At 37.8% G+C, this 13,102-nt stretch overlaps 1 protein-coding gene across 7 annotated transcripts in view; it reads left to right on the top strand.

Annotated features, from left to right (window-relative positions):
* Window positions 1-13,102, top strand: part of TTC3 (tetratricopeptide repeat domain 3) — a 72,415-nt gene that overhangs the window by 54,975 nt on the left and 4,338 nt on the right. For 6 of the 7 annotated variants that reach the window (XM_055703236.1, XM_027804434.2, XM_055703241.1 and 3 more), the window contains 12 exons: window positions 1,658-1,723; window positions 2,394-2,543; window positions 3,775-3,914; window positions 5,368-5,436; window positions 6,147-6,243; window positions 7,204-7,304; window positions 7,975-8,068; window positions 8,674-8,772; window positions 10,794-11,215; window positions 11,680-11,800; window positions 11,953-12,180; window positions 12,378-12,467. In XM_055703236.1, coding sequence (XP_055559211.1) covers window positions 1,658-1,723; window positions 2,394-2,543; window positions 3,775-3,914; window positions 5,368-5,436; window positions 6,147-6,243; window positions 7,204-7,304; window positions 7,975-8,068; window positions 8,674-8,772; window positions 10,794-11,215; window positions 11,680-11,800; window positions 11,953-12,180; window positions 12,378-12,467 — 1,677 coding nt within the window. The remainder of the gene's footprint in view (window positions 1-1,657; window positions 1,724-2,393; window positions 2,544-3,774; window positions 3,915-5,367; window positions 5,437-6,146; window positions 6,244-7,203; window positions 7,305-7,974; window positions 8,069-8,673; window positions 8,773-10,793; window positions 11,216-11,679; window positions 11,801-11,952; window positions 12,181-12,377; window positions 12,468-13,102) is intronic. The other variant, XM_055703237.1, reaches the window with a different exon arrangement.

Consider the following 13,102-nt stretch of genomic DNA (forward strand, 5'->3'; position numbering starts at 1 on the left):
GATACTGAGGTGTTTATCAGACTGGGAGCTTCCTTAGAACTTGCAGTTCAAGCTGCTGACACTTTCTACAGCTACTCTTGTCTTGCATTTGTAATTCTTAAAAGCATTGGTCACTGAATTTTATTCTGCCTGAAATCTTTGCAGATCCTCTTATTTGGGATCAAAGGAGAGAATTGGTGCACATCGGTTTAAACTGCTTTAGAGGTTAAACATCTGTGTCATAGTTTTTCTTTCTGTAATTAGCTCAGTGATTTAACTTCCACAATACTTGAGGATTTTAGATAGTTTGTACATTCTGACAACTGTTGGCTTATGCTTCCCTTGTGGTCTTGCAGTGGAAGCCCAGCTGTAGGGTGAGTCCAGGGGGCAAACCTTCACATTTCCTTTACCCTCCTGAAGTAAAAAAAACTGAAAGTTTTGTCCTACAGGCAGAGAAAGCGTTGGTGAACACCTGAAAGTGGGAAGGGCAAGCAGCTGAACAGAAGAGAGGCGTTCACTCTTTAATGGTATCCAAGAGTTAGATCAACATACACCACTTGCAAAAGCATTTCGAGTAACAGAGGGAGACAACGGTCACAGCCGCATTTGTTACAGAAAACACTGCACTAAGATGCCAGGTTTTCAGAGTTATGGATGTGGCGGTTTCACACATCCATTTATGACATGATCCAACATGCTAGAGGGACTGCTGAGGAGGAATTCCTCATCTTCACTTGTTCCTTGTCATTAAGGGAGGAGTAGCTGTTTATAGCTATAGGAGAAATAGCTGTCTTTACTGCTTTCTAAATTAGCAAAATGTTAATATGGCTGTTTTTCAAACTTTTTTTTGTGTACAGAACTTTTCTTCACTTTAAATCTTTCCTGAGCAGTTGCTCACAGTTACTTTCCCATCAGTCTGGGCAGTTGAATTCTGTCACTTGGCTGATAGGACTTTTAAAATGGGATTTCTGTTTGGTTCTTGAACACATGCAGCAAAGAGATAACAGAAGAAGTGACAGTTTCCAATTTAGTGGATTCTGATTAGCAGAGGTCAAAAGGTCACCGACAGATACATTTCTGTTTGCAAAAATGTGGTAGAGCAAGCCGTTTAACATTATCTGACTATGATTTTTAATAGCTGATTGGAACAGTAACATCATAAACTAGATCTTTTATGTGTCACATTATTAGATTTTAAACTTCGGTTCTTTCAGTAAGTCCTTGATGGGAGGTATTAGAAGAAAACAAGCAGGGATTCTGAAGGTCTTTGAGTCTAGTCCCCTCTAAGTAGAGGCACTTACGTAGTAGATCTTGAGTTCAGGAGGAGCCACAAAACACAGCTCCTTAGTTGTCAGACACTGTTTTGCAAATCTTAAGTTTTCAGACATTTAGAGCACAGCTGTTCAAAAACTTGGAGAACTGTTCGCAATGCAGGTGCCTCATGGTCAATTAGACTAGTAAATGCTCACGACAAAAAGGTGCTTTCATTATAGATTGAAGTCCATTTCAGAAACACTTGCATAACTTCTTTTTACATTGTGGATAGACCTACTTTTTATTGTAGTTGGATTTGTAAAATTGTAGGTCAGGTACAAAAGCTCCAAAACAGAGCTGACCTGCTAGTTGCATGTATAAACTGGAAAGCTTTTTAATAAACTAATGATTCTTTGTATTCTAGGTACATCGTGAAGTAGCTGATAGAGACACTAATACTTTGCCTTTTCATCCATTTGAAATGCAACATGTAAGTTACCTGCATATTTGTTTGTATTTCTTACTAAGAAGGTTAAAGCCCAGAAATTCAGTAGTGAAAAGATAAAGGGTCTCTCAAAATGACATGTTTTAACAGATACTTTTTTAGTTTGGTTTGTTTAGGGTGTGTTTGTGTAGTTGGCTTTTTTGAGGATTGTCCTCTCCCCTTCATGTTGGGCTGTATTCTGTGATAGTCTCCATGGAAACTTCACGTAGGCCCACAACAAGTAGGTTTTGTAGCTTTCTTCTGTAGCTGTTCAGATATTGAAGTATGTTTTAGGGAAATTTAATATTTTCTCTCCAAAAAATTGAGGTTTGATTTAAATATTCCATTTGGACATATAGACAGCTCTGACTGATGTTAATGTCAGTCTTATGTCTGTACCAGGAGATAAAAGTGAGGAAATGTGGCCTTTGAACTTGTCATATTCCACATTCGTTGTCCAGTATGAATGTTCATTTCCTGAGCTGGATTGAAACCGTTACACAACTTTCTCTTAAACACTGCACCCACCTCCCCCAAACCAAGAAAAACCCCTCACCCCAACCACACTCAAGATTTTGAATCTGAACTGACAGCACGCTGTTCCTTCTAGACGTCACGAATGTTTGCTGCCCTGTGGCAAAAGGTACTAGATTGTTTTTAACTTACTTATTTTCAGGGAGATGTGCTACGTATGGAAAAAGAGCATCAGGTATTAAAAGAACAACTTAAAGAAGCACAGGAAAAATACGAACAGTTACAAAGCCGAAGCTTGGAGGAAATCGGTGCTTTAAAAAAGCTCCTGAAGAAAAGTGTTGAAGAGACTAAGGTAATGTTTTTATCCATGCAACAGTGGGACAAACTGCAGTGGTTCACAAGGTTGGTTGTAATTTAATCAACGGTATTTTTGAAACTTAACTGGTGGTCCTCATTGCTGTGAAGTCTAACTCGGCAAACATCACAATCTTTGTCTGTTATCTTCCTTTGAACACACTTAAACACATAGGATGTTGGTTGCTTCCATCTAGTGGATAGGTATTAGTTTTGGCTCACCCCGAGAACAAAAAAGCCCTGCACTGCTGGCTAGCTTTCATCATTATTTGTTGCGTTTTCTAACAGGCTTTATTTTCTTGAAAACGTCTGGGGAGTAGTCCACAAAATGTACTATCAGCCTGCTATCACTTTGACTGGATTAATTTTATGGTTAAAGCTGTGGTTAAAACTCCAGGCTACCCATTTGTCTACATGAAAAGGGATTTTTCTGTTTAAAAGAAAATAATTCTGGTGAAACCAAACCCATCTTTCCCTGTGCTCTTTCTTTAATCTTTAGGAAGATGGGGCCTGTCATTCAATCTCAGTTTAATATATTTTTGTCCTTTCTACAACGTGTTGGAGTAAACTTAGGTACTGCAGCTTGGGAGCTCCTGAGTTCTAGCTTTACCATTGCCTGAGTAGCCTGGCAAACCTCCATATAAGGGGTGACGGAGTCTCACATCTGCTTTTTTCGTATGAATATTCGTAAAAATGTGAGCTCAGAAAGTTTTGAGCTGAAAGCATGTCTATATGCAGGGTGGATGAACTTGTCCATGGGCACTGTAGGCACTTTTTAAAAAATACATTTTTCTGTTTCCCAGTGATGCATTGATGCTACCTCAGTTTTTTTTTATGCAGTTATGGCACCTGTCACGTTGTGTTATGAACTGTAATTTCCCAGTTGTTAGTACTAAAACAACAGTGCCTAGATTCTGAGTTGGGTATCAGTATGTATTTGTATGTGACACTGTGGAACTGGGTTTCTTCTTATAGCTGACTGCAAAACAGGGTTGCAAGTATTCTGAAGCCAGGTAAATGAGGTATGCAGATAGCTGCGGGGAGACATTGATGCCTATGTTGCCCACGCTAAACACCTGAACTAACAGTGAATTAAGCACCAGTAAAACTCTGTTACTGTAATTTTCACTGGCTTACCTTTTGATCATCAGTGTCAGTAATGTGCTCTAACTGGCATTTGAATAAAATAGTATTTTCAGAAATACTGTTTTCTTATTTTCTGCTTTTAGGTATCAAAGAATGAACTGGATTGGTTTCATAAAGACTTAGAAATACAAGTGAAAAAATGGCAACAGGAGAAAAAAGAAAAGCAAGAGAACTTAAAAGCACTAAGGAGCACAGCTAAAAAGCACGCAGATACCAATGACAGGTGCCAATTTTAAATACAGATTTACATTACTTTCCCTTTGATTTTTTTTTTTTAAAGCAGCATTAAGTACAGTTATTTCTGATAAATATGGTAAATTTCAGTATATATTGATTCCATGATGTATGCAGAGTGAAAACTCAAACTTGTTGCCCTGATCATGTCATTCTGGAATGAGTTAAATGCAATTCTTGGACTAGAGCTGCTGTTAGTGGGATCTACGTACGACATTATTTAACCTCATTAACAAATACTACTCCTTCACTATTTAAGATCTTTCCCTGTTTTCCAGAATCCTTTAGATCTGCCCTCCTTTATCAATTTTCTTCTTCATGATTTACCATTGCTTTCTCAGTGCGATCCTATACTGCATTATGATTAGTTTAAAATTGTCATTTCCATTTTCATTCTTCCTTCTTCTACTGTACAATCAACCCAACCAAACCCTGGTCTGCAGCTGTTTTCCCTACAGGTTTTTCGTCTGTTCTGCCACACAGCCTATTTGAGGGTCATCCAAGGATGCACACTTCCTTCTTATCTAGTCCTGTCACTCATTTCTCAGATTCAAGTAAAACTGCAAGAACCACATAACTGCCACGTATCTAATGTGGTGTGTGGGTTTTTGGTGTGGATTTGTGTGGGTTTTTTTTAACCCATCCTTCACCTTAGAACAGAAGTCTGCAGGGCTTTCCATGGAACTGAAATCAATAATATCCACGTATGAATCCCAGCATGACCCTGCGTGCAGCAAACCTTGCTGTTGCTCTAGCAATAAGCTCTCCTGGCTGTGGGGGAGCAGGAAGCAACTCAGCTTCTACCAGAGTCAACAAGCACCCATGAGACCTCATCACTGACATACTGAAAAATAAATGTGTTATTTGATGATGTATTATCAGTAGCTTTTCCTGAAACATTCTGAAGACTTTAGAAATCTTTGTAACTGTGTAGCTGTGTAACGGGCTAGATGTTTTATCACAGTAATAAGCTGAAATATATACGTGTATGCTTTCGTATTTTGATTTTTTTGCAAGTGACAGGTAAACATGTAAAATAGGTTTTAGATAACTGATGAAGCTGTCTGACTTAGAAATTATTTTTCTAATCAGATTTGACAATTCTTACTGAATTTTTAATGTTTCATCGCAGTTTACAGACCTGAGAAGACTTCTGTCTTTGAATGCTGTTGTATTTTATATATATATACGTATATGTATATGCATATGTATTTTATATTTAGTTTGAGTAGTTTGGGCCACATCTCTTTTGAAAAAACATCAGCCTACTTTTATATTAGTTACTGCTTAATTAGTTAAATGCACTTAAGGTATTAAACAACATATGAAACATACAGATTATCACCTCTGCATAGTTGTCACTGTGGTTATAGAATAATGTGTTATGTGTTCGCTAATGAACATTTTTCAGAACAAGCTTAATAAATGTTTGATTACTGTAGGTATTTGAAGACCATTGATGAGAAGGAAAAGCAGTATAATGTATATTTAAACACATATCTCGAGACCAGGTAAAAACTCTTGTACCTTTCAGGAATATTTACATTTTTCTGCTGACTTGTCATTATTGGAGTTGTATGCATCACTCTGGGTAAACAGGCTTAGAAGAAATCAGCACTTTAACATGTATCTCTTTATTCTAAGTTAGTTATCATAAGTAAATATTTTCTTTTAGATACCTAGAATAATAAAAATCTGACTTTCCAACATAATCATGTACTTTTCCCTTGATTATATGATGTTGTGTTTTAGAACACATGTTAGAAGTTGGGCGTGGTACAGACACGCTGAACTATTCTGTGTAGCTTTAGATCTTCACACGCTTAAGAGTCCTTAATGTACATAAGGTTACCTACACATTTTTTAAAAGTTACTAATTTGCACATAACATAAAGTCAGTTTCACTTATAGATACATATATGTGATCAGGCTCAGAACAGTAATATTTGCATGACTTCAGTAGTCAAAATCCTGTAAGCTTTTTAGGTTGTACAGTGAAATGTGGTTAAGAAATTCCAAGGTGCTGTCTGTGGAGCCAGCAGTATGGCTGCATGAGCGTGATGCAATCTATACCTGAAGGCACAAGCTGCACAATGTAAATGCAGATGGGTGGTTCCAGGGAAAAGAGAATAGCTGTAGAAAACTTGTAAAATGCCGTAAATTTTAAATGCTACTCTGTTCTTAGTGTTACTACAATATTTAACTTCTTTTTATTTCACAGTAATAAACTTGCTAATGAAAAAGTAAAATTAGAAGAGCGTATAAAAAAGAGTCAAGACGACTGCCAAGAGTGTGTGGCAAGAGCTGTTAAAGCAGAGGTACAAACAAAACATCTTAAACCACTTTTCCTAGAGCTTGGTTCATTTGCACTGATAGTAGGTGGGGAAGGTCGTGAAATCTAACAGTTTACTTTTCAAATAGTATCTAAAACTTTTCCTAAGTGTGTATCAAAAGTGTTAATTAAATATTAACAAGTGCTGTTCCTGATGTTATCCTATAAAACTTTGTGGATCATCAAGGCAAATTATTATTATTATTACTATTATTGACCAGCATTAGAAGTGCACAGAATTTGGGGCATATAGTATTGCCCCAAGTAATAGTCAACTAGTAATTGAGTTTCTTACTTATTCTTGTTACAAATACATTCCATTATTAAGAATTAACCACAGGTATACAAAAAATTCCTTGTTAAAAGTCATGGTTAATGAATATAAAGCTACTTCTTTACCCGGTGGAATTAATGCAACAGCCAGCTTGTGTGTTTCACTGGAAGGAGGAGAGTACTGATAAGTAGCAAGAGTTTTTTTCTAAACCAGCATGTTTTATACTGGAAATGCTTTGAATATAATGAACAAGTGTCTCTTCTTAAGAAAGGGTTCAAGGCTGTCTCGCCTGCAGTAGGAGATTAAAATTGTTGGTCTGCAGTAGTCTTCAACCATGCAGTATTTAAAAGGCTGCCTTAATCACTTTAAGTGTGTGTGTATACATATATTTTTATATAGATAAATAGCTTAAGTTGCAAATGGAACACTCATGGAAGCTTTCTAATATCAGTTGAAGTGAATTTTTTTTTTATTCTCCTGCAGGCCTGCCAGGGCTTGTTATTCCACTTGAAATTCCTCACTGTAGGAACTATGTGTGTGTGTTGTACTTTGTATTATCAAACTATTGTTTCAGATGCTTACTAAAATCTATTTTGAGGTTTTATTCCTTGTGCTACAGCAGTGCTTTTACTGCACTTTTTTTATTCTTTACACAGTTATGTTTTGTTGCAGATATCAGTACTCAAAACCTGGAAGGAAACAGAAGTATGTAAGCTAAATGGCATAGCTGCCACTGCAGAAACAAACCTCAAGCTGTTGAAGTCACTGAGCAGGTATGGAGAGTTTACATCAGAAATTTCAGTGCTACTAGTCGCTAAATACAAATAACTACTGAAAGTTTAATCATGATTATTTAACTCGACAAGTCAGCTTTGCTCACAAAGCCATGCTAGACCGAAAGATGCATAAGAAATGTAATAGTTAAATACAGCTTTCCTAAAGCTGAATCTCTTTCTCACCTTTAAATTACCAAGATGTGTGATAATTAGAGCAGGAGCAAGCTTCTTGTCTTACTCTTTCTTAGCTGGGAAAGATCAGGCTGCTGGGAACATTCCAGTTATTCCTGTACAGTATTACTGGGAAAGGGCTGCAATGTAAATAGAAAACAGTGCAAACAAAACCGCTGGGCATGCAACGTTGTTTCCTTCCTTACAAGGAAGGAATTTAGCCCTTGATGTTACCTTTTATAAAATTTATGCCACATTCTTTCCCTGTCCTTATGTTGCTGCAAAATACTAATTTACATTTGAGGAGTCCACATCTTAAGGTTAGATGGGATCTAAGTACCAGTTATTTAAGTGATTTTTAACTTAAAATTGCTTGAAGTCTTTAACTGTGATTTAGTTGGTAGGGGAAGGAATTTTTGTCTAAACCCATTGATCCTAAACAAAAATAACAGGAATGGGAATGTTGGAGTTTAACTGAAAATCTTGAATACTTCAGCAGCTCAGCTTCAGCAGCACCTCAACTGAAGTCACAGATTGATTCCTGGGAAGTGTTTATTTCAAATGTAAAGAAACAACTGGAAAAAGTGGAGGTAAGCCTTAATTTCTCTTAACGAGCTTTAAGTTGAATTTTGGAAATTAAAACTTAAATATATACCTTAAATAATTTTGCATTCCTTTTTTTAAAACACAAGTAGCTTGTCCTCCAAGTACTGAACTGTGCTTTTTTTTAATTTGAAAAGATAGATACCATTTTAAGTCTATATTATTTAGGTATAGTTAAGTTACAATGAGTATCTTCAATTTTATAAAGGCAAAAATCTGTCCTTTAAACACTGGCTTCAAAGTTGGATCCCATGTTAACAAGTCTGGTCCCTTGGTTCTATTGTATTTTTTGGAACTTTAGGAATCCATGCAACATCTTTAAAAACAACAGAAGACAGTCTGCAAAGTTAAGACCTAAAATGTCTAGGCCGAGTTTTAAGAACTAGAAAGGGTTTCGCAAACCCTTTCAAGCACCAGTGCAAGTACTTAAATACAGATTTGTTGCTGTAGCAAATGGTAGCCTTACGTCTCCATTTGAAAGGCCTGGTATCTTTGGCATTTTGCAAAAAAGTAGTTGTGTTAATGCCATTTTACATAAAGAGCAAGCTTTAGTTAATGCTGATGTATAGGATAATTTGTTTTCCTTGTGCAGACCGAGTATGAAGAAAAAATTCAGGCGGTGAAAAATGGTGTACGGAACTGCCTCACTAAAATGGAAACTCTGAATCTTCCCTCTCCTCCCAGCATCCTAGTATGTATCTTACATTTCATAGCAGTTTGCTAAAAAGCTCGTTAAGATTGCATTGGCACGGCTCTTCGTTACAGGACACCTGAATATATAGGCTGGAATACAAAGTAATGTCTCTGCATACATCCAGGTAATATTCAAAAGGAAAAAGTGATTGCAGATGAGCATGAAAATGTCCAGTGAGAAGCACATTCTCAAGTCCTTTGAGAGGCTTAAGCTGTTCAAAGTTAACTTTTTAAAACGCTTCATGATCTGTCTGAATTGGGACTAATGTTTTTGCATATAGTGACTTTCCTGTAGCACTAAAATGCACAGGGACAAGGCTCCGTTCCACCAACATGTGTAACTGATTACAAATACCCAAATAAACTTCCAGCCATACCTGTTATGAACTAGATGGAGTATAGACATTTATAGAAATGCATCTGAATGGGACCGCATCCCAGATAAATACTATTCAAAAATATTTTCTTGCGAGCCAACAGTTCCACAAACACTTTGCTCAAGTCACATCATTACTTCCGAACCCTGCGATTGTTCCTGATGCAAGGATGAAGTCGGCTTCAGTCAGCACACCTTGAACTATTGATTGGCATGGTGGTGGGGAGACGAGTGAGAGTGATAAAATGCTTGCAGCCAAGCTAGCCGCAGCAGCGGTGCAAACAGCCTACATGGTGCCATTCACTGATGGTAAAATGAAAACCAGGGCATAGAGGTGATGCCCAGTCCTGAAGACCATTAGCATTCAGACACCACTGGACCTGGGACAGTTTGGATTAAGGAAAAAAGGGTTTGGTCATTTCTCAAAATAAGGGAGATAATTGACTGAGTAAGTAAAATGCAGTCGTAGTGCATGCATGTATGAAATCCCTGAATTTACTGAAGATGCCGCACAATTTTCTGTAAAGAATACATTTTAGAAAGTCATGGAGTTTTCTTTTGTTTGTTTTTGGTATAATTTAGATTCAAGGTTCTGCTGTATAGTTACACTTAATGCTCTCCTGCATACCTTTTCTTCCTCACTTATTTCAAGGCATCTCCTTTCTACTTGCTGGCACAAAACTCAAGACTATGTAGATAACTTGGTTACCATCCTTAGGTTACCATCAATTTACAGGATGGGAAAGAGCAACTTCTGAGCCCCTTGTTCTGCATTTAGCATCTATTTTTACTGCAGTAATACAAGAGTAACCTTTAAGAAGAGAGCTTTCAGTTGCAAGAGGACTTTTAATAGGCAAATACAGAATCCAAATGAAAAAGACTTGATGAAACCCCTTTTCTCCCTGTTTTAATTAATTCCATTAATTAATTAAACACCTTTACTGAGAAGGTAAAATATTACTTCAGAAAGGTGGTAAACTAAAGAACACAGAAAAAGAACCAGCAGGTTTGACTATGAAGAAATGTATAATTTTAGTTCTGTGTGTTTGAAAGCCACCTTCCTAGAGCAGTCAAGTTCTGAAACAAATAGCAGTCATGGGGTCAAACAACTGAACTTGTTTTAGGGAGTTCTTTCCATTTATGGAAGCGAGCCGTCAGTGCAAAAAGAAGTCTTCCTGGATCGTGTCAGCTCCCAAGTTTTTCAAGATGATGACTATAGCTGACTTGTGTTTCTGTTGGAAAAAAAAAATTACAATGGATTATATAGAGATTATATAATCTATTAAAAGCAGTGAATTTTGTGTTTTCAAATTGATGGCACTTACTTCAAGCTATGCTTCTGTACAACTCACAGCTGTCCAACAACCGTGCGTTCTTTAGCAAAGCCAGAATATGTTAAAGGAACAGTTTGCATGTGTGCTCTCCTGTTTAATCCTGTTTCAGAAAGGTTGTCTACATGTAGTACCTATTAAAAGAGCTCCTTTTTGCAGTTATTTTTACCCAGGTAAGGCGAGTTAAGATAAACTGATGTGACCTTCCAGTTTCTTAGCATGACCAGATGTGTCATAGTTCATGCTGCAAACGCTCAAGAGTTCTGCTCAACTTAATCAGTGCTTTTCTTGTGATATCTGTTTATTTCCTAGGTAAAGCAAGGCAGACCTTCAGTCAGTGATCCAGCCATTGCCATGTATTCCTCTGCATCTGCATCTCCTAATTTGCTTCCTGCATTTTCAAGTTCTAAAGATCAAAGCCCAGCACATGCTTCATGCAGTACACAGCCCAGAGTTAAGCCAGCATATGCAAAGTCTAAGGCTTGTTCTGCAAGTGGTGGATCGGTGACAACACACTCCAAACCTCTGGAAGGATTATATTGTGATAAAGTTTTGGCACCTTGCCCATTGGGGATTTCTGGAAGTAATATTCAAAATGTCCAGCCAAATCAGAACCACCAAGATGACTCAGCTAGACAACTGAGGCCTTCTGGACTTCCAAACAACAAAACGCTTCCAAAAGCAATTGAAAATATTATTGCGCACCTACAGAGTATATTCCCAAACTACAGCAGGTATTTGTTTTTATGAGTGCGATGTTATGTTGAGTAACAGAAGTTCTGAACATCCAGTGATAAAATACAGAAATAGTTGATTTCTTAGTCAATGGCTTCTATTTCACAAGAACATTAATATTTGTTGTTCCCCTCCTGTGCGTGAGACATTCCTTAGGGGAACAGACCTGTGGTGCTGGCTTATGTGTTCTGGGCTTTTTTCCCCCAATTAGAACCACTAACAAATAGAAGTATTTTTACTTTCTTGTTTGGGGTTTTTTATGATTAAGGTAGATCCTAGTTATTGAGACATACTGGAAGCCAGTTCTTGCTACAGTTCACCTGAGAAGCTGGTCTCTTTGAAAGGCTCTACTGCTGGGAATCAAACACGGCAACTACAGCGTTCTCTAATACCGCGACTGTGCTGGTAACAGCCGTAGCATTGCCGATCAGTAATTGCCTCTTTTGGTTTTTTGTCCCTTCAGGTCAGACTTGATCAGCTTCATAAAAGATGTACAGAAAATAAATGGGAATACATTGTCAGGCTTGAGTTCCGATGAAATTCTAAGCAGAGTCACAGAACTCATTCTGGATCAGCAAAATAAGGTACCGTGGTGTCTGTAGTTGCTGCCTTTTCTACTGTGTGTCTCTGACAGGGGGAACAGGGCAGTACAGTCCAGAAAAGAATGTGAACTTTCCTTTGTTGTCAAGCTCCAAAATACGAACTTGCTCCAGACTCTTTTCCAATACCTGTCTAGGCACCAGCTTGCACAGGGAGACACGTGAATTCAGCATCCTCTGCTTCACCAGCACGGGCTGGAACTCTGAGTCAGGAAGTACCTGCAGAAGAAAATGTTTCCAGCCCAGCCAAGGCACAACCTGCGCAGAAAAAAGCCTTGAGTAAAAATCCATCTCAGCCAAATCTCCAGCCCTGGGGAAATGTTGGAGCCACACCTAAATCTAAATGGAAAAAACTAGACTATACAGTAAGTATCGTTTCATCGGTGAATGTGATGCGATTGCTGGGTACCTCCTACACAAAATGAAATAATCAAAGTATTGCTGGAAAACATAATTGACTTGTTAGTTTTGTGTACAAAAGCTTAAATAGACTTGTTTAAAATTAGTAACACCATTAACTTATTAGAATTAGCTTTCAAGTAACTTAATGTTTTATGTATAGGCCTCCAGTGATGATCCTTGCACAATATGTCATGATGAGCTAAGCCGAGATATGTGTGAACTAGAATGTGGGCATCGTTTTCACAGAGAAGTAAGGACTTTTGTTCTTATCACTTAGATGCAAATGTTGATGAACCCCATTCAGTTACGCCGTTGCTCCACTCTCTAGAAGCAACCCTCCCCCCCTTACCCTTCTGTGCTTAAAGAACAGCGCGCTGTTTTCTTTTACATACTTCGCACACCAAGACTCACCATACATACAGTCTTGCTGCGTCAGAAAGCTTCCAGCTCTAGATTTTTAAGTGAAATGGTAATTCATCAGAGTGATTTTAAGCTGATTCTTCAGAGAACACATTTGGTAGTAGAGTTGCACGTGTTTGCAGCATACTTACAGAATGGGCTGTCACACTATAAACCCTGCATTTGCCACCTGACAGCAGCTGCATCAATTTCATGTAGTAAGAAAGTCAGGATTATGTTAGCATAACGTGATGTTTCTGTCCATGACCACTTCCTGTTACCTTATTTGTTTACTGCTGATTTGTTGTTGCAGAATAGATGCAAATGTAAATTGATCAGCACAGTGTCAGAATTGGAGTTTTCTAACTGCAGATTTCAGTAACAGAACACAGAAAACTGCTTACCCGATAGTGACGATTACTAGCAGACTTAGGCTGAACTCTTTATACCAGACCTTGGTTCCTCAACATCTTCCTATTCTTGCAG

Source organism: Falco cherrug, chromosome 2 (genome assembly GCF_023634085.1).
Source record: "Falco cherrug isolate bFalChe1 chromosome 2, bFalChe1.pri, whole genome shotgun sequence".
NCBI classification, from domain to species: domain Eukaryota; kingdom Metazoa; phylum Chordata; class Aves; order Falconiformes; family Falconidae; genus Falco; species Falco cherrug.